The sequence below is a fragment of the Diabrotica virgifera genome, chromosome 1 (assembly GCF_917563875.1).
Source record: "Diabrotica virgifera virgifera chromosome 1, PGI_DIABVI_V3a".
NCBI lineage: Eukaryota > Metazoa > Arthropoda > Insecta > Coleoptera > Chrysomelidae > Diabrotica > Diabrotica virgifera.
Genome location: NC_065443.1, coordinates 78,008,884 through 78,031,557, shown reverse-complemented (window position 1 = coordinate 78,031,557; position 22,674 = coordinate 78,008,884). Strand labels below are relative to the sequence as shown.

The window sequence follows — 22,674 nt, the reverse complement described above, 5'->3', positions numbered from 1 at the left end:
CTTTGGATCGATCCACTTGACTCGGCCGGGCAAACTTCAAAATATGGATTAATTCCAATATTTACTTTCAAAGCTCCTGCACCACAAGCTTTGCTTGAAAAAATAGCATGTAAATTTACCAAAGGATGTACAAAAAACTGCGGTTGTAGGAAGATAGGAATTAGTTGTTCAATATTTTGCAAAGGGTGCATGTGCATGGGTACTAATTGTGGGAACTCTAAGATAACTGAGGTGTCAGAGGAAGATATTGAAACTAATGCTAACGAAGAGATGGACTTTGATTTTGAAAATTTTTTAAATATCAACGTTTAAATAATTTTAACTAAAGTGATGTTTTCTAAGACTAACGTTTATGTAATTTTTGTAAAAGAAATAATTTTAAATAATACAGGTAAAAAATATCAAAGAATCACTTGGTTTCCATTATTTAAATATAGATGATACATCATTTTAAAGAACAGAAAGTAAGCCGTCTTTATTGAGCAATATATTATAGTATATTCATGTATTAGAAAAAAAAGTTATAATGAGAAATTTAAAAAATAATCCTAAAATCAAAAATAGGTGCAAGTACTTATTACATTTAAAAAAATAATATCTTATTCAAAAATAATCCGAGAATTTTTTGTAATACACCATTTTAAAGTAAATAAAATAAGCTTTTTTTTGTTATATAATAAAATATATACCTAAATGTAGAAGAAAAAAGTTATAATGATAAATTTCAAAAATAATCGTAAAAAAAGTAAAAACTAATATTTTTTATATTAGGTATTATATAATATTATATTATATAGATATACTATATATAATATAATATTGTATAATATATAATATATTATATAATAATATTATTTTATTTTTATATTATAAAAAATCGTATAGAAGTATAAAACTTTGAAAAACCATAAACTCTTTAAAAAAAAGTCCTACAACGTTATACAGTAGACCATTTTAAAGGTAATTGATTTGTATTTCTATTACGTGTACAATTGCATATACCTAAAGTTAAGTAGAAAAAAGTTACAGAACAATATTTGCGAAATAACAAGGAAAATTGCCAAAAATTGCTGTGAGTGGCGAACTTTGAAAAATCATATTTAGAAAACTATAAATCTTAATTACCTCTACTAAACAACATTTTAAAGAAGAAATATGTAGAATTTTTTTCTGTAAAGCAGTGTCTATACCTATATCCTCGTGGACAAAAGTTATGGGACAAAAACCAAAATTTCTTTCTTTTGAGTTTCTTTGTGCTTTTTCTTTTCAATATATTTTTGTAAAAAAAAGTATCATTGACTTTAAAAAGTGATATTTAGATAGGAAATTTAACCAGGACCAATTTTTATGTAGGTATGTTTGTACCAAAAGTGCATAGAACTCACCCTAATGTAACCTGTGCCCAGGGACTAATTCACCAATTTCTCAAAAACGCACCCCTATAAATGGTAGCACTCCGCGGTTTTTTCATATATGGATGTCCATTGACCATCTGAAATAATAAAACCCCGTTAACGTTGTAGTTCCTTTTAGCTATCTTATTTTGAATATAATCAATAGCCTAATATGGCTAAAATTTAATTCAAATTAAAAAAAACTTTTCCAGCAAACATTAAGAGATGTATAAAAAACGATTAAAATAATTAAGTATGAATAATAGCGTTCCATCATTGGTGTATTTTTTATATTCTTGGGCTACTTTAACAATACCGCAATTATGAATTCATTACTATTGGTAGGGGAGCCCAAGCGGGGATTTTTGCAGTTACTCGAACGAGTCAGAAAATCACATGGGGAGAAACCTTATACCCTGTAAATGTACCCCTACCATATATTGGCTCTTAATACAGGGGAGTTCGTTAAGGGGGACCCGAAAAAAAAATCTATCCTTAGAAAAACTCAAAATCGTCAGATTAAGATAAGGTAAGTTAAGTAGTGTATATTTAAAAAATCTGACGATTTGAGCGGGGCGTAAGGAAATGGGCGAGTCACAAAGTTTCGCAAAAAAGCGAATATTTCTCGAAATGAACGTCAGATCGACAACTAAAAAATAAGTTCAAAATTTTTCAAAATCTATCGAATGATACCAAACACGACCCCCCACAGAGTAGGCGATAAATTTAATAAATTGGAACCCCCCAGATCGAAAAACTGAAAAATACACGTGTTCAATATTTTTGAAAAATCTATCGAATGACACCAAACAATGAGGTGGAGGGGAGGTTACTTTAACCCGAGAGCAGTCGCGCCGTTAGAAAAAATCTAACATTTTAACCTTTTCCGTGATAACTTGATAAAAAATTTCCACTCGTAAGTGCCTCGAGCAAGATTGTAGGAATGCGTGGGTTTTTTTTTAATTTCTATATTTTTTTTTGCGGAATTTATGGCTTTGATGAGAACCAATTAGCTTTAAATTGTTAGAAATCGATATTTTTTAACAAAACAAGTAAATAAAAATATTATAAAATAGACATTGGTACCCCGTCAAAATAGCCCCGTCAAAAAAGCTCCGACAAAATAGCCCCGACATAATATCCCGCATACAAAATAGCTCCGACAAAATAGCCTGCAGACAAAATAGCCGCGGAATAATAGCCCGCCGACAAAATAGCCACGACAAAATAGCCCGGACAAAAAAGCTCCCTTCAGAATTCATCATGAAATCATTCCCTAAAAATACATTTTTTCGGAAATGGTAATTATCCTCAATTCAGGTGTTTATCTTAACCACATTAAATAAAAATGGTCTTTTCAGAGAACTCGAGTCCTGTCTTCCCTGTCTCTTGGAAGTTTGAACATTTCTAAGCGAAAATCAATGTTTATTTATGATATAAACATTTTTTTCTGTTTTCGGGCAACAGTAAAATGCATTTTAAATTAAATAAATTAAAAACATTCTTCCTTTTTGTCAAATAATTTGAATTAAAAAAAAGTTTTTGGACACCTTGTATAAATAATTATGTAATTCTTTATAAGAGGCTGTTTTAGCCGGGGCTGTTTTGACCGGGGCTATTTTGTGTGCGATCTATTTTGCCGGGGCTATTTTGTTTGCGGGCTATTTTGTCGAGGCTATTTTGTGTTCGGGCTATTTTGACGGGGCTTTTTTGACGGGGCTGTTTTGACCGGGCTATTTTGACGGGTCACGATAGACATTTGTTTTAAATTCGCATTTAAATTCGTATTGTGAGATTTTTTCTCTACGCGCGACTGCTTACGTGACAGAAGTGAGCGCGACTGCTCCCGGTTAAAATCTTAATGGCTCCCCCAATTTTTATTGTAGGTTTGGATTGCTTACGTAAAAATAAGTAACTTTTATTCGAGACATATTTTCGAATTATGGATAGATGGTGCTATAATCGGAAAAAACGAATGTTGGAAATGGAAAATTAAATTAAAAAATGGAAAGTCCCCACTAAAATGGGAAACTTAACTTTTTTTTGTTTTAGGACCTAATCTTCACAACCCAATAGGTCCCCCATAACGCTCGAGTAACTGCAAATATAGCATAATTGCCACCCCTACTATATTGTGTTTAGTTTGTTGTATTCTACCACCTAAATAAAATTTTCCTAACTGAACAAATAATGCTCCTGTAACCTACAGGAATATTCACGAGCAGTCAGTGTGCAAACACCAAAAACATATTGTTGATAACATATCTAAACATAATAGAATTATATTAATTATTTGATTGCAACATTTGTCACGATTGTACGCAATTGCCTAATCATTGGGCGTTGTCCAATATAGAATGTAAGGATTATAATAAATATAACATAATGATGGTGCAAGATTTATAGATACGTATATTTATGTAAGAAAACATGTGGATTGAACGATTATATCTTCGATAATTACGATTATGCACTAAAAACGAAGATCGTTCATTTAGTACGAAAGACTAATTATATACCTCTTGACCGCAAAGTTTTATATGTACCACCAAAAATTATGCCCATTTTGTGAGACTTTGCGTTATTATGCATCAAGATGAAATTATTTCCTGTATAAGGTGTGGAAGGAACAACCTGTTCAAAGAAACAAAATTTCTGTAATACCTATACCTTTCCCTTTGAAGAGCCTATACGTAAGGACACCAAATCCATTCTTGTTGGCAAGAAATTTCACCTCAAAACATCACAAAGCCTCCATTAAACAATCTCGTCAGTCTTATGCTGCACTGTACATATCCCTGCATCGTCAGAGACTCGGACTAATAAAAACTCACACCCAGCCGTTCGAAGAATGTCTCTTGCTATTTCTCACTTCATATGGTTAGCTATAAAAGCACCATCTACTCCGATAGCCATAAACGAAACACGATTCGATAGAATCGTTTTCTCTACCTTTGAGCTGTCGAGATTTGTAAGAAGTGGAAGTAAGTACAAGTAGCGACCAGGTGTCTTCCAATTTCTTCATGAATCTCAAGTTGTCGTTATTTTATATCCAACTAGGCGTCGGCTAGTTCTTCTGAACTTTCACCCATTGACCATATACAGACACCCAAACTTATATGGAATCACCATGTATTTCAAAGCAATATTTATTTCTTTTGAAAAAATTTGTTATTGTTGCGAAGAATAAGGGTTTTTATTGAAAATAAACAAATCGATAAGACAATCAGATGGTACAGCTCGGTACGGTATAGGTTATTTGCTTGAGTTGCAAATTGAACGAAAATAAATAAACTAACTTTTGCGTCCAAAAACGAAAATACGCCTCATGTGGGGTTATAGAAGTTACAATGGGGAAAGATTATTGGTCTTGTGGAGAAAGTAATGTTCTCAGAGGGACATAGCTGTAGAGCTAGGCGTAATACAGGGCGTTCTGTCCAAAACCTATGCTAGGTAACAGGAACTAGGAAGCTCAAAAATAAAGCAAGGGAAAGTCGCCAAAAATTATTAACGGCTCGCCACGATCGTTTAATCGTCCAATCAGCTGGAAGACACTTACCCATTTCTCACCTTCAGCTCCAAAGGCAGCTTTTGGAAGCTACAGGTGTAACTCTTTCAGTTAAAACGATAATAAGAAGAGTTCGTGTCAAGAAGTATAGAGCAGTAGATAGTTATGGGTTCTCGAGTTATCCAGGCAGCACAAGATTGATCGCCTAAATTGGTGTCTTCACCACCAAAACTGGAACATTGGGAATTGATAAAATGTGCTATTTTCAGAGAAAGTCAGGATTTATGTAAAATCAGATGACCCATGAAATCGTGTATTTAGAGGTCGAGGAAGACAAGCAAGAATGAAAACTGTCAGATATGTTCACAAATATACAATGAGAAGTGTAATGTTCTGGAGAGAAATTGTGATCCGGCTAGTACAAACTGCTCTTGAAGAATGAAGCAACCTACCACAAAAAAATGTTGATAATTTGATTAGGAGCGTGCCCAAGCAAACAAGCTTGCATAAGGACTAATAGGTGATAATACTGACTACTAAAAAAAAAACAAAAAAATTAATAAAAATTATTTAAACATTATACGTTTTACATTGAAAGTTTTTATGCTATTGACTTTAAAACAAGTAGTTTCAATTTGTTTGTTAAATACTTTATCGTTTTATTTAATAGTTATGTATTTGTTATTAAACTGCTCTAAAATAAATATTGTTTGACTTCGTGTGTTTGTTTTTTTTTTAAATTCGCGATAAATAATGATAAATATCAGATGATTCGATATAAGTTTGGGTGTGTGTACTGGACATAATAGGCAGAAGATTGGACCAACTTCCTATTTTAATAACGAAGTTACGTCGCCTAAGGCCTAAGACATGAAGTTCAACTTGTTTGGAACTCAATTCCTCAAGAAGATATTGCCTTTATCTAAGTGAATCCGCTAAGACTAAAATATACTGGTGTATCAGATTGACCTATGGATGAGCAGTATGGTAAGATATCGGGGCTTGCGGTTCGTGTTACGTACTCCATAGATCTCTACAGGAAGAGCGGATAAACTTAAAAAACCGGAATGTAGAAAAGCCTATTTATATAATCGTGCTAAATTTAAATTTATAAAAAATGTTTTTTTTTGACTCACTTGTTTTTGTACCAAACATTTTATAAACATATCCACATAATGGTAGAAACGTTGAACATATTATCTTAGAATTTTGACAGGCACATTAGAAAAAAAACTTAAATACAACGCGCTAATACTTTTCGTTTCATCTAAACTAAGGACAGTAAATAAACTTTTTGGCACACATTTTTGTATTTGTCTGCCAGATTGTGTTTTCCTATAAGTATAATTTGGGATGACGATACATAAATCAGCTGCTTTTTGTGTATGTACAACAGGTGATATGCAAAGTTATTGTTATTATTTAATGTATATTACACAAGTTCTTATTTAAGTTTAATGTTTAAGTGTATATGTTACAGTTCAAGTTGATTCTCAGTTAGAGTTGACTCCAACTAGTTGGAGTCAACTCCAACTGAAACGAGCAGTAAAAGTTGATTTTAAAAATTTAAATCAACTTTTACTAGTTGGAGTTGACTCTTCCTGGATCGATTCAGTAAATGTTGATTATACGAGAATCTCATGTGCATTTTTGATGAGTGTGCGTTTCTTTGTTTTGACCGTTTCAACTACTTATTAGTATAGTCTGTAACGTCGCCCCCGTTAGGTAAATTATTCTGATTCGATTTTTTGAACAAACTTACTCAAAGAAATACATCCGTATAACAATCCTTATAACAAATACACAGGGTGTCACGCGGTACCGCGGTCGAAAAATTGTTTAACCAATTTTTGTTAACCAAATTCACAAAAATAATTTTTATCTACTCTATCTCATATTATGTAAAGTGTAAAGGTTTTATTGTGTGAAAATTGTAAATATAGATAGCAGTACATGAAGGGTTTAACGTGTGTCTGAAGTAACAATCTATTTTGTAGGAATATAATTGCGAAACACTACAGAATTTTACTTTTTGACATAAATTTTATTAATAATAAGATAAATTTTGTTCAATATTTTTAATAATTAAATAAATAAATTTTAATTTCACTCAAATAAATAATCGATTGCTGCCACTGACCACTTACATTCAATCTCGGTTAATTTGATTAATAATCGCGGCAGGTAAAGTAACATTTTTCTTTCAATACAACAAAGTGTTACTTTACTGCCGAAAATGAGGGCAAATGAGTACAATAATGAATGATTTTAGTGAAGTCAGAAACTAAAAAAAATCAAAGATTAAAGCTACCTCTATAAGATCCTGAAAAATGTTTGTCATTATTTCATTAATAAGATATTATTTTTAATTATCAACAATGAGCGCTAAGCGTGTATTGAGGCGGCCGTCAATGTGAGTGCGAGTGAGATTCACCATTGGACGGCCGGAATGGTGCATCTCTTTAGCACTCACCATTGACGGCCGCCTAATACGCACTTAGCGCTCATTGTTAATAATTAATAGATAAAGCTTAGTAATAAAATAGTGACAAAAAATTTCTGCTGGATCTTGTACAGGGGGCTATAAACTTTGATTTGGTCACTTCCTCACTTTCATAATAATGGATTTTAACCGAGTTATTAAGCCTTGAAAATAGCTATTTTCGCATTTTTCAAATTTTAAATCGCGTATAACTCGACAACAATCAATTTTAGAGAAAAATCACAAAATAACTTTTTTTGTTCAGAATAACCCAAATGATCTAAAAAAAATTACTCGAAGTGAAAAAATTATTTTTGTGAATTTGTCTAAAAAAAAATGGTTTAAACAATTTATCGATCAAGGTACTGTCTGGCACCCAGTAGATTTGTTATAAAGTTATAAGGACCTCTTTTTTAGTAAGTTTGTGCAAAAATTCGAATCGGAGTAATTTACCTAACGGGGGCGACGATACAGGCTAGACTAATTTGAACATATTCAGTAACATTTAATTTCTAGAATCGGCTGTTTGTGTGAATCAGAATCAACTTTTACTAAATTGCATTGGGAAGAGTATACTTTTCCTAGTTGGAGTCTACTCTTACTAGTAAATGTTGAATATAAATCTTCATTTTATATTTATAATCAACTTTTACTGAAACCAGCCGTTAGAGTTGACTCCAACTAGTTGGAGTCAACTCCAACTGGATAATCAACTTGAACTGTAACATATATAATGTATATTATGGTATGCTGCAAGGTTACCACTCGCGTCACGATTTTCGAATAACGCCAAATACGATTTTAAAATTAGTGCCAAATAGAAAACAAGAATTAGCTATCAAGAAGTATTCACTTCAAAACATACTGATTTTTCGCCAAATCAATGGATTTCAGGACGTACAAGTGCAATTTACTATTGCACGAGAACAGAACACTGTAGAACTTGTAATAAAACAAGTGGAAGGATGGATATTAAGAGAGAGAAAGACACGAGATGGGCAGAAAATAGGGAGAGAAAGCAAAGAACGAGATGAACCGAAAAAAAAAACAGATGAGATGAGAGTGCAGGAATAGATCAGAAACACATAGGGAAGTATACATTTTGGTGAAATGTGAAATACTGGGGCCTTTGGAGCCAAACGGGCTCTTTGAAGGGCCTTTGATTTTAATAGGTTCCATACACCAGCACGCAAATTTTACGACCTCAAAACTATATACTTAACCTAAAACGGTGTATTAGTTAAAGAAGAAGAGGAATATTCTGTACAATGCTTAAAATTACATAAACATACAAATAGCATATATTGGAAATAATATAAGTTGATTGAAGTGGCTGTAAAACAACTTTTTTCCACGTATGTAAACATTACGTTAATCAAATTAGTGAAGTGGAAATGATGGTAACAAGAACCTAGTAATTATTTCATTAACACGTGCATTTGATATTCCAAATTAATATGCGTTTCATTATTACCAATTAAAACATTTTAGATGCTTTGTAAGATTTTCCAGTACTTTTTATTAAAAAAAATAAAACAATTAAGTATTGGATTATAATTTACGACAAACTTTATTGAATTAGATCTTTTACCCTAAATTAACTATGATTAACTCATAATCTTTAGAACAGCTATTCTAAAGATAAACATGTTTTCATGCCTCACTGTTGTGGACTTTGCGCTTATGTATTCATCATTTTTTCAGAATACAAGTAGTAGTGTATCATCGTAAATCATTTCTAGGTCTCTGGCCTTTTGACCCCATGTACCTATGTACTATGAGAATGTACTATGGCGACATAAATACATTTCTCTTAGAGAGGGGTATTAGACAAGGAGACACCATCTCTCCTAAACTATTCACCACTTTGTTACAGAGTGATATGAGAACCAATAATTGGGAAAATATTGGAGTTAACATAAATGAGGAGTTTCTGAACAAGTTGAGATTTTCAGACGATATGCCTTATTAAAGGCCCGGTAAGATAATGCCTGCCAACTTCTTTAAGACCTTCAGAGCTTTTATACACGAGTTAGCCTTTAAATTAACTTTTACAAAACAATACACGACCAACCTTGTACTGGTCAAAAACATTCAACAAATGGCACGCAAATTGAACAAGTGCATACCTACAGATATCTGGACCACGAGATTAAATTAGGAAGAGATAATCAAACAACAGAGTTAAACAGGAGAATATGACTAACATGGGCAGCTTACGGGGAAAACTGAGGGAAGTCTTTTGATCAGATATTTTCATGTGCTCGAAAAGGAAGGTCTTTGATCAGTGTGTACTCCCAGTTCTAACATCTGGAGCAGAAACATTGACTCTTACCAGAAAAATAATCAATAAAATGCAAGTGACACAGCAGAAAGATGTTGAATACATATATCCCTCAGAGCCAGAGTTTCAAATAAAATAGTTAGGAAAAAAACTGGTGTTACGAATGCAGTTAAAAGAATTACAACGCTGAAATGGAACTGGGCCTGACATGTTGCCAGATTCAAAAATGGAAGATGACCCAAGAAAATTTTAGAATTACGACCTACACATACTTACCGTAATCGAGGCAGTGGCGCATCCAGGGGTGTATTGGGGGTTAAACCTCTCCCCTGGGCATATAAAAAATATATAAAGAATAGTAGGAAAATGTAATTTGTCTTTTACAAACAATTCAAGTAAATTTCGGAGTCCAAGCTGGATGACATAAACCACATCCAGCACAACTTTATTCAGGGTGCTCAAGATCGGATCCAATGGAATTATCTACGGGAGGCCTATGTTCAGCAGTGGACTCGAAACGGCTAATGATGATGACCTTATGCATTAAATGGTAAATTTGATCGTCTTCGAATTTAAAGTATACGTTATGGGTTATGGTGTACTCGTCTATGGTAGTTTTTACGCCGTTGCATTTTCTATATGTAAAACAGCGCTTTATCCAAGTATATCTCAAGGAGGATCAGGCACTTATTACATCTTTGACGGCGTCTTTTAATTACATCATTTGTAAGTGGTAAATTGATGGCCTTTATTATTGTAATAATAACGGACAACACATCAAAAACATTAAACATTGCCGTGTCTCGTAAAGGATGTCATAGGCCTTAGTCAGGCCAACGAATATAGAAGCTCGTAGAAAATCTCCTGATGAGAGAGAAACAAACAGGATTTTTATGAAATATTTGATTTATGTTACGGCCACAGCCGCAAAATGTCGCCTGTCAAAATGTTCAATGTATTTTAAATGTATTCATTTTTTTCGAATCCTGAGAAAACTAGATAATAATAGTGGAGTCACTGAAGGTGGAAATTAGCTATTACCTCCGAATTCGTTGAACCTCCATCGATTTGCATGAAAATAGGTGAGTGGTTAGAGGATCTCTCAAGGAACAAAGGTGACATGGTGCCAACTTGCGCTTTTATCCTGGGGTGGATGCCACCCCTTCTCGGGGGTGAAAATTATTTTATTAAAAATAACCCCATAATTCGATAGAAGGACAAATTTCAAGCAAAATTTGTTATATAAAGTTATTAAAATAAATCAAAACTTTTTGTATCAATAACTCAAAAAGTGTAAGTTTTTACAAAAAAGTTATTATCAAAATTGAAGCTAATAAAAAATGAAATAAACCCCTCACTACAAAAACCTTTTAATGTTAACTAAAAGTGAGTTATGGGTAATTGAATGTATATTTTTTTCGGCGAGTAAAAAACTCTAAGTATTCAAGCTTAAATAACGGTAAATTGATGCATTTTATAACATTAATTTATTAAACATTTGTCAAAGTACTTAAAAATATCTATTAAATGAGCCCCCGAACATGTTGTTAGCGTTAAAATTTATGCTCCAAAATGTTTTCAAAATTTACCTTTTAAAAATTTTTCCAAAAAATGTTATTGTTTTTTTTTAATAACTCCGTTCGTGTTTACGATATCAGGTTCATGTAAAAACTGTTTGAAAGTTAATTCCAAGTGCTATTTAAGCACGTTAAACCTAATCTTTTAAACCCCTTACTTTTTTAAAAATAAAAGGTTAAATGACCCCGGTTGCATGGTTCTCACAGCAAAATTTAAGATTTAAACGTTTCTATCTCGGTTATTTTTTACCCTATAGAAATAGTAAAACAGGTAAAATATTTGGCACAGAAAAAACTAAAATTTGGTTATATATAATTTTTTACGTATATTGAATATTTTTGGAGTTATTATCAAAAGAATATGAGAATTACAATAATTTTTAAAATTATGATTTTTTTAAATTATATATTTTTTTCAAAAATATGCATTCTAAACCGGTCAAAATTATCGAACACATTACTTATGCTAATATAAAGAAGTTCTTGTAAGGATTACTATAAATTTTAATTTTTGTGGAAATGGCGTATGTTTTATTTTTCACTTTTTCCTAAAAAATTCGAAACGGCTCTTTTATTTTCATTATAACTTGCTTAATTTTGACGCTATTACCTTGTTCTGAAGCTCATTTGATAGGTATTCCATTCCGAAGTACTTTGGCAGATGTTTAGAAGGAGCACTTTACATTGCATCGTTTTCCCGTTATTTAAGCTTGAATACTTAGGTTTGAGTACTCGTCGAAAAAAATACACATTCAATTGCCAATAACTCACTTTGAACAAACATTAGTTTAGCTCTTTATGTGAGGAATGTATTCAATTTTTTATTATCTTCAATTTCAGTAATAATAACTTTTTTGTAAAAGCTTATAGTTTTTGATTTATACGTGAAAAACCGATTTAAAACATGCATTTTTTACGAAAAAATAAAATCTTTGGTCTTTAATAACTCAAAAAGTGTTGATTTATTTTTAATAACTTTATATAACAAATTTTGCTTATAATTTGTCCCTCTATCGACTTATGGTATTATTTTTAATAAAATAATTTTCAACCCCGAGAAGGGGTGGCATCCACCCCCAGGGTAAAAGCGCAAGTTGGCATCGTGTCACCTTTGTTCCTTGAGGTATCCTCTAATTACTCACCAATTTTCATGAAAATCGATGGAGGTTCAAAAAATCGGAGGTGAAAACCTTCAGTGACTGCACTGTAACTATTTTTGAAAAATTTAAGAATGAAATACATATTGCATTATTACCGAGGGCCGAAAGTCCCTTAGAATAACAAAAAAGTTTCTTTTAAATGAGATTAAAAGTCATACTAAATTTTCTGTTTTTTTTTTCACCCCCTGTAACTTATTAAAATAAACATTAGAAGTTTTCAGGGACTTTCGGCCCTCGGTACCTAATAACGTAATCATTCATTCTGCGTTTAAATTTTTCAAAAATACTTATTAGTTTTCTCAGGATTCGAAAAAAATGAATACATTGAACATTTTGACAGGCAACATTTTTGCGCCTATGCCCTTAATGTCTATTTACTTTTAATAAAATTGACAAAATAAAAGTAAAAGAAAAAAATCACAATTTACTTATATTTCTCTGCACATGTTATGGACCAAAACAGCTGCTAACAGACTACTATTTACAATCAATAAGTTTTGAGATATTAACAAATGAGTAATCGTTTTGAAATAGCTGATTTATGCAAAATAATTGCAAACCACAGGTCATTAGAGTAGATAAATTGGAAAATCTAAAAATCCCGACAATCATCAATATGCATATTAAACCAGAAAAAAACTAGACACTAATTTATTCACTTTTATTCGACGATTTACAATGTTAAATACAACTTTTGCTAGATCTCGATTTAAATTTAATTTTAATGGTGTCTAGAATTTAGAATAGATTAATCATTAATAAAACAATTGAAAATCAAATCGTCGAAAAACAGTCGAACTAAACTATAGTTTTTTTATAACAAAAATACGCTTACGTCATTTAAGATTTTTGACGTCAGAACTCCACAGCGTTGCCAAAACATTAGAAAAGTAAATAAATGTAAGTTATTTTTAAAATGTCAAGTTATTAAATTAATATTATCGAAGTGAAGGAAAGTCAACTGTATGTTATTGAAGAAACCTATGTATGCATTCAGGACACTACATTCAGGACACTAAGTGAACAGTTGGTCAGATGATAGTGGTACAGGATTGTTCAAAAATATTTTAAGACTAAGTACTTGGGTTGGTTATTAAACACGGAGGTGGGCAAAAGGGTTTAATACCGAATGCCCTTTTGATTTTTATATCGGATGCAAAAAATTACGAAAACTGCTTGAAAGAACAGTTAATTCCCAATTCGCCTGTATGATCTGTTGTTGTCACTTACAATGCTCCATACCATATTTTATAGATTAATAGACACAAGCAAGCACGTTAACCGTTATGTCTATACCCAAGTATGTACCTGATACGGTAGTCTATACCCGTACTACCCAGGTACCCGGCATTGTTTCGGTACACTTCGCTCATAGTTTCAACGAAAATTCGGTTGACGGTAATTCGTATCCACTTTTTAGACAAATATATACTGGAAAAAATTCAACTGGACGTAAAACTACTCAAGGTGAACGTGTAGTAAAAGATTTGTGTTACAGATGCAAAAATTCTGGACGAAACATAACAATGGATAATTTTTTCACAACTCTTCCACTACCCCGTCTCCTGTTGTCTTCGAATTTATCATTAGTTGGTGCTAACTAATGATAATAAAAAGAAACAATCCATATATTCCACAAGAAATGCTGCCTTCGCCAGAGCGTGAGCCTGAATCGTCATTATATGGATTCAGTGCAGTCATTAGTCATGTTACCACTTGTTCATTATGTGCCACAAAAGGAAAAATCTTATTTTGTTGTCAACAATGCATGACAACGATAATTTAAGTGGCTCAAAAAATAAACCTGGAATAATTCAGTACTATAATAAAACTAAAGGAGGCGTAGACAACATGGACAAAATGGTTTCTCAATATTCCAGTAAACGCAGAACTTTGCGTTGGCCAGTAGCTTCCTTTTACCATATCCTAGACGTAGCTTGCCTAGCAACCTATAATACAAATCCACAGAGTTCTACTGAAACTAGTAAGCGTAGAATTTTTCTACAAGACTTAGAGAAACAACTAGTGATGCCTGCAATTTATGCTAGATCTAGTGCCAAATGTATATCAAAATTTTTCATCCAGGTCAGGAATTGAGTGCATGTTAGGAAAACCTCTACCTACAGATTCAAGTAATACAGCAGAGTCATTATCTCTCCGAGATTCCACTGGACGCCTCAAAATTGTTGGAAATTGCTGCATTTGCATGTCTTTACCGAAAAAAACGGCTAAGAAAGACACCAAAATTATGTAATGTTTATAATCGTCCATTATGTAACAAACACTCAGTAAAAATAAGTAAGTGCGGACAATATGTTTGAAATGTAAATTTTATTTATGTTTCTATATCACTTTTATTATAAAAAAAACTAGACACAGCTTCATGATTTACTAAAAATTATTGTTACTCGAGTGCCACGGGTGTGGACTTAATGGTGTAAAAATTTTGACAGGTATTTTTAATATATTATATGCATTTTTTTCTTTTGATTTTATTATAAATCTCTTCGTTTTGAATAATTTTAGGAATAACTAGAAACTGGAATAAAAATATTTGTACTATCGCCAATTATTTAGATAAAACAATTACCAATGATACCCAGGTACCTGGGTATAGACACAAAGGTTAAAAACATTTAAACCTGTACACGAACTATTTAGGTACTCCGCGAGTTAAACCGGCCAGAGGCCCGAGAGTTTATATGTCGCCCGAGGGTATAAACATCTAATAATGCACGTGGTGCATACAAAACTTTATGTCATACCGGTTCATTACATCAAGTAAAGTTTTAATTTTATTTTATAATGAAGTAATATTCTATCGCCGCAGGTATTTAGTACCGTTGCTAGGAAAGTGATGTTGGTTAGAAATTTTTTATTAACGTAAACAAAGTTTTTCTTTGTGACATTGTCAAAAAAAAGTCAGAAAGCAAGAGAAATTCGATATTTCTGAAGAAATAGTTAAAAAAGCCAAAAAAGCGACTGATATAATCTGTTACTGAAAAAATCCAAAGAAGCGTACGACAAGGAATACGCTTAATTTCAACAATGGATGGCAGAAAATATTACTGAATGCGTAAATGAGACCGTACTACTGGCATACTTTGGAGACATATACTTTATGTGGTTCGTAACTAAGTAATAAATCATCATCCAGCTCTTCGCGTCCACTGCTGGACATATGCCTCCCTCATTTTTGTCCACTGTGCTCTATTTTGAACATTTTGCATCCAATTTCTAGACATTTTCTTGAGATCGTCAGTCCAACGAGTAGGTGGTCTTCCTCTACTTCTTTTGTCTAATCTCGGCCTCCACTCAAGTAATCTCTTCGTCCATCTCCCATCACTGATTCGGGCGACGTGTCCGGCCCAGTTCCATTTCAGGGTGGCAATTCGGGAAATTACATCGGTAACTCCTGTTCTTCGTCTTAAGTCTTCATTTCTAACTCGGTCACGAAGCGATATACTCAGTATTGACCTTTCCATTTTCCTCTGGGCTATTTGCAGCATTTTAGAAGTTGTAGGTGTCAATGTCGAAGTTTCGGCACCATAAGTCATCACAGGTAACACACATTGGTCAAATGTTTTACGTTTTAAAGAAATTGGTATATCGCTTTTAAATATGTCTTTGGAGTTTTCCATACGCTGCCCATGCTAGGTTTATTCTTCTTCGTAGTTCGCATGTTTGGTTGTCTCTTGTGATCTTTATTTCGTGTCCAAGGTATATGTATTTTTCCACTAGCTCTACTTCGTTGTCTCCAATATTGATATTTCCGCTAGGTACTAGGTTTGTCATGAATTTTGTTTTGGAGATGTTTATTTTAAGACCTACACTGGCACACACTAACTGAAGTTCATGTAGCATTGTACATATCTCCTTAAGGTTGTCAGAAAATAAAACTATGTCGTCTAAGAATTTCAAATTTGTTAATCTTCTACCGTCAATATTCAGGCCTCGCTCTTCCCAGTTAAGTTTTTTATAAGCATATTCTAGTACAGCGGTAAACAGTTTAGCCGATAAGGTATCGCCCTGTCGGACTCCTCTGCCAATTGGGATATGATCCGTGTTTTTATGTAGTTTCACCGACATAGTTGCGTTCTTGTATGTATTGTAAATTAACCTTATGTATCGGTAGTCAATGCGGCATGCTTGTAGTGCTTCCAGAATTTTGTCAAATTCTACCGTATCAAAGGCTTTATGGAAATCTACAAAAGCCAAAACGAGTGGTCAATTGTATTCGATTGTCTTTTCTATTACCGTTTTAATGCTCTGTAGGTGATCATTTGTTCCAAATCCGGTACGAAATCCCGCTTGCTCCATTGGCTGGTAGAAATCAAGTTTTTTCTCAAGACGATTCGTTACTATTCTTGTAAGGAGTTTGTATAAGTAACTAAGAAGGCTTATAGGTCTGTAATTTTCTAATTCACGGGGATCTCCTTTTTTGTACAATAGAATTACTTCAGCATTGGGCCATTTGTCGGGTATATTACTATCTAAAAGTCACATGTTAAAAAGGTTTTTTATTTTCTTAAGAAGACAAGTGCCTCCGATTTTGATTGCATCAGTAACTACAAAATCCTCGCCTGGAGATTTGTTATTCTTAGGGCTAGTTTTATTTCGTCTATTGTGATTTCCGGTAGCGGTTCTGATCCTTGGTTGACAATGCCCTTTTTCATTGTTAATATTTCTGGTACTTGATCTTCTTTGCTATTTACTTTGTATTGGCTTGTGTACAGCAATTTGTAGAAGTCTTCAACTATTTTAAGGGTTTCCTCTCTGTTGGTTGTAAGATGACCATTTCTATCTTTAATCTTTATTATCTGCCTTGTCCCCGTTCTTAGTCTTCTTCTCAATACTTTCATACTTCTATTTTTCTCAATGGTATGTTCGATTTGTTCTTGGTTGTATTTTCGAGTGTCTTGTCTAATAGCTTTGGATATTTCTTTATCTAATTTTTGTAGTTCGTTAGCTTTAGTTTCCGTGTCGCTTCTCATTTCTCTTCTTTTCTGCATTAGTTGCCTGGTATTTTGGCTGATCTTCTCTTCTTTTTGAGTTCTAGGACAGAATTTGTTTTGACTTTCGAGTAAGGCATTTGTTAATTTATTATTTAAGTCGTTTATATTACTTTCTGCTTCAGGACTGCTAAGTATGTCTGAAATACATTGCTGAAAACTATCTACATCTGATGGTTTCATCCATGGTTTTGATTTGTTCTTCTTTTTAATCATCTTATACCTCTCCTTCTTTAAGCTTATTTCTATTTTACCTCGTACCATTCTATGGTCGCTACTGGTAACAAATCTGTTTAGAACCGTAATGTCTTTAACTGTGTCTTTTTTGTCAGTGGTAATAAAATCTATTTCGTTTTGAGTTTTTCCATCAGGACTTTGCCATGTCCATCTTCTCTGTGGTTTCTTTTTGAAAAAACTGTTCCTTTGGAATAGTTCGTGTTGCAGCATGAACCTTAACAGTGTTTCGCCACGTTCATTTCTACCATCCAAGCCAAAGTTTCCCAGTGGCGTTTCTGTAGGGTTGGATTTCATTCCTATTTTGGCGTTAAAATCACCACATATAAAAGTAAAATGTCCTTGGTTGTCTTTAAGAGCAGCTTCGATATCATCGTAGAATAGATCCATTTCTTCTTCATCATGGCCTGTTGTTGGTGCATAAACCTGTATTATTTTCATATTATACCTTGTATTCAATTTGATAGTAAGTCAAATCACTCTTGTTGAAAATTTTTTTAGTGATACTATACTTGTTTGAAGACGCTTGTGTATAATGAAGCCGGTTCCTCCCAAGGAATTATTGTCGTCACCTACATGGTAAAAACTATGTCCGGATTTTAGTTTAATTAATTGTTCGCCACGTCTTCTGATTTCGCTGAGGACGACTATGTCCCACTTTATGTTTTCTAGTTCGCACTCAAGTTCAGTAATTCTTTCATCGGATAGTAGGGAACGTGCATTATATGTTCCTATATAAAGTGTCGTTTTATTCGGGTAACTTTTTTCTGTCTTTGTCAATTGTTTGTCCCCCCAGAATCCGAATCCATGGGACAGACTGATAGTTTATCAGTGCAAGACTCTGGAAATAGTTTCCGACTTGCCTGGGGCATTTGCTTCTTTTCAACTAACATTTTCATGAGGGGTATTTAGCCTTAAAACACCACGCTGGCTAGACGTGTTGGTGAATTCTGGTTTCAGCCGCCCATTCTGGGTCCGACGCTGTTTTCGGCCGCCCACTCTGGATCAGACGCCGCGGTTGTGATCTTATACTATCCCTAAAATCAAGGGTTGCCAGCTCCGCCATCTTCGCCGTACCGAAAGTATTCTTCGCCGCCTTGGATGCCGTTCTGGACTTCATCCGTGACCCTGGACAAGGGACCCTTAGCAGGTGCTAGCTTCCCGGGCCAAGAAGCTCCTGGAATCTGCGGGGAGTAGGGATTGATTCACTGTCCCTGATAGGACTATCCAATAGAAGTGATAAATACACTTATTAAATCGGTATGACATAAGTAACTATTATATCACTTCAACAGTTATCCCATTTTGTAAAACAATTTTGGAAGTATGCAACACTATACACCATGCTTACCTTTATAAGTTCGTTGACGATAAGAGTTTGGGGCAGGTTATCAAAAACACCATCGGTGGCGACTAGAATGACGTCTCCGTCTTCGACAGGAATATTATCTGTCATGGCTGCGTCGGGTCGATCGCTGAGCACTTCCTGTCTGTATCCAGGAGGAGGTAACGACAACTGGAACGGGGTGTTAAAGTAGTGCTGTTGCTCTTCTGATTTTCTTATTACTTTACCCCGTCGCACCAGCATAAACCCGCTGTCTCCAATATTCGAAGTATATAAGGTACTGTTTTCTCGATTTAAGACTACGACGCATGCTGTACTACTACCTGTAACAAAAATAAAAGTTTACATACTACATACTATAAATTCTAATATTTTAAGTACTCGTTAAATTATTAAATAGACCAAATAGAACAATACAACTAATTGTTGTGACTGTTTTTTGTCCTCAATATGATTATGATTATGAAATACTCTGATTAATTCATATTCGACTGTCCTGGCAGTCGCGTCATCACAGTACAAACAACTTTTTATAAATTTTCAAATAAGTAAAACAATAATCTTCTTCTTTGTGTGCCGTGCTTGTTTTCAAGCGTTGGCTATCGTCGTATTAACAAGCTGATGAAATGTTTCTCGGTCTGCAGCTATATAAAACAATTCCTCGACCGTTCGACCTGTTCCTTGTCGAATGTTACGTAGCCAGTACAGTTGTTTTCTTCCAACTCAGCGTTTTCCTTCGATTTTGCCCTGAATGATCAGCCGGAGTAAACGATATTTAGGTTCTCTCATTATATGACCGAAGTAATGAACCTTTCTCATTTTTATGACGTTGATCAATTCTCGCTCTTTGTGCATGGTCTCCAGCACACGTTCGTTGGATATTTTTGTGCTGTCCATGGGATTCTGAGCATGCGACGATAACACCACAACTCGAACGCTTCTAATTTGTTGAAATTCTTCACTTTTGTTGTCCAAGTTTCAAAACCATAGAACAAAACGGACCAGACGTAGCCCTTCAATACTCTTAGACGTGTGGTCAATGAAAGGCTTCTACTGCACAATACAGAACGCCAGCTAATAAAGCTTTTTCGTGCAAGTTCTATTCTGGTCGAAATTTCCCCATCACTTTCAACCCTGCAGTCAATCCAGATACCCAGATATCTAAAGTGTTCCACCCTTTCCAGGATTTGGTTATCTAATTTTAGTACTGAGTCTTCGATATCAATTTTTCCGACCACCATCCATTTTGTTTTCTTTGAGTTGATTGTTAAGCCCTTTGCAATGCATTTGTTGTTTACAGCGTTCAACAGGGTTTGAAGGTCTTCCAGACTCTCTGCTATTATGGCGATGTCATCTGCGTATCTGATGTTATTAATGCTTTCACCACCGATTTTAACACCTTCGCGACGATTATTTAAATCTTCATCAAAACAATAATATTAGAATTATTTTAATTGTTTTGACTTATCACTATATTTTCAACATTAATATCACAAGAGCGTGAGAACAAATTGAAAATAATGCGAAGTTTTTCGAAAACTTGTTACCTGGCAATAGACACGAGAGTCCGCAGGGCTCTAGTGACTATTGCCGAATGACAACAAGTTTGAGAAAAAAACTGAAGCATTATTTTCTTATTTATTCTGACTACCGTGTGATATTCGCAAAATTATTTTTTAATACTCACATACAAAATTCAAGTCTTTGTAAATAAACATTCAGTGAAATTTATCACAATTACTTAATGTTTTACAACTTGTCAATTTCGTTAAAAAAAAGCAAAAGTTACAGAAACATCATACATACTTATTTTCAATATAAAAATATAAGTAGATTATTCAAAGTATAATAATAATCTGATTTCACAGGATTAAACAAGCGATGGAAAATCTTACTACATGATTGGAAATTAAAAGAACCATTAAAAGAATAATCAACATTAATATCACAAGAGAGTGAGATTAAATTGAAAATAATGGGACAATTTTTCAAAAACTTGTTGCTTGGCAATGGACACGAGAGTACACAGGGCTCGAGTGAGTATTGCCGAATGGAAACAAGTTTGAGAAACAAATTGGAGCATTATTTTCTTATTTATTCTTATTATCGTGTGATATTCGAGATATTATTTTTTAATACTTAGGTACATACAAAATTAAAGTCTTTGTAAATAAACATTCAATTAATGTTTTTCAACTTGTCAAAGGGAACAACACAGTTTAGCAAATATTCAGACAAAGATATCAATAAAATATTAGTTAATATTATTTATAAATACAGTTTTATTCAAGAAATAATCTTACCGCTTAAAATTTGGTATTCAAAAAACAATAATGCAATACTGAATTTTCATTTGAAAAACAGTAGGTACACCAATAATTATCTTTAATTTGAACACATTTGAGTCAAGCATTTAAAAAAAATTGTATCTTCTTCTTCTTTTGCCCTTTAATTCGTCCAATTCTGAACATAGGCTTCCCCCAGTTTCCTCCATTCGCTTCTGTTTAGTGCTTTCTGTTTCCAGTGCGTTCCTCCTATCTTTTTAATGTCGTCTCCCCATCTCATCTGGGGTCGTCCTCTTGCTCTCTTTCCTGTCCATGGTCTCCATTGTTGTATCGTGCTATTCCACCTATTGTCCGTTTGTCTAGCGTTATGACCTGCGAAGCTCCATTTTAGCCTGGTTATATGTTGGCCTGCGTCTTTGACTTTTGTTCTATTTCTGACCCAGTTGTTTTGCTTTTTGTCTGTCAATTTTACTCCTAACATTGCTCTCTCCATGGCTCTTTGTGTCTTTATTATTTTATCCATGTTTGCCTTGGTCAAGGTCCATGTTTGGCATGCGTATGTGAGAATTGGGAGTATGCACTGGTCAAACACTCTTGTTTTTAAGTATTGTTGTATTTTTTTATTCTTTAAATTGTAAAAAAAATTGTATAGAGTAGAAAAATCTAAAATTAATTAAAAATTATTTATTGTATTTAATAAAAAACAACATGTCCAATTAACTACACAGTTCGTATGAGCAACTTATGTGTTCATTAATAGTCCAGAGAAATAGGTATTCCCGATTCCCGTGACTTTGACCCTGCCAGTTATCTGATAATTTTTTAAAGTTTTATGGAACCAAATTTCTGTTTACTAAAGTGAGTTCGGTGGACTTTTTAAATGATTAACAAATTAAGGCCAAAAATAATAAAAACAGTAAAACAGTAAAATAAAGTAAAAAAGCAGTTAAGACCATTTTTAAGACTTTTGTAATCCTCTTCCAAAAGGACGATGTACTGTGGACTATAATATGTTATTGTACACCACAGTCTGAAAATTACTAAATAAATGCGTACATTGACCTACAATAATAACATGAAACCTCATATCCATTACAAAAAATTCCACTGTCTCTTGACACATGACACATTTGCATTTTTGCAATTCCTCTGAAAGCCGAGAAATCCCATTACGTCATTGTTAAAAGAAATGTAAGCACACTTATAAAACACACACACACACACACTTTTAAAAATGCAAATATTTTTATACAACCGTGCAAAAAATGTTAACCGGCAGACACGAAATGAAATACACTCACCAGCACAACTAACCCCACCCACCTTTAGTCTAGTAAAATAAAATTACACTATACCTCGTCCAATTTACTTACCGTTGCACGTCATCCGCGCC

The 22,674-nt window shown here is 33.6% G+C and overlaps 1 protein-coding gene across 1 annotated transcript in view; it reads right to left on the bottom strand.

Moving 5' to 3' along the window:
* The window catches only part of LOC114349403 (protein phosphatase PTC7 homolog), a 136,038-nt gene that overhangs the window by 54,667 nt on the left and 58,697 nt on the right, over window positions 1–22,674 (bottom strand). The window contains exon 3 of the mRNA XM_028299765.2: window positions 19,003–19,319. Within this exon, the coding sequence (XP_028155566.1) occupies window positions 19,003–19,319 (317 nt within the window). The remainder of the gene's footprint in view (window positions 1–19,002; window positions 19,320–22,674) is intronic.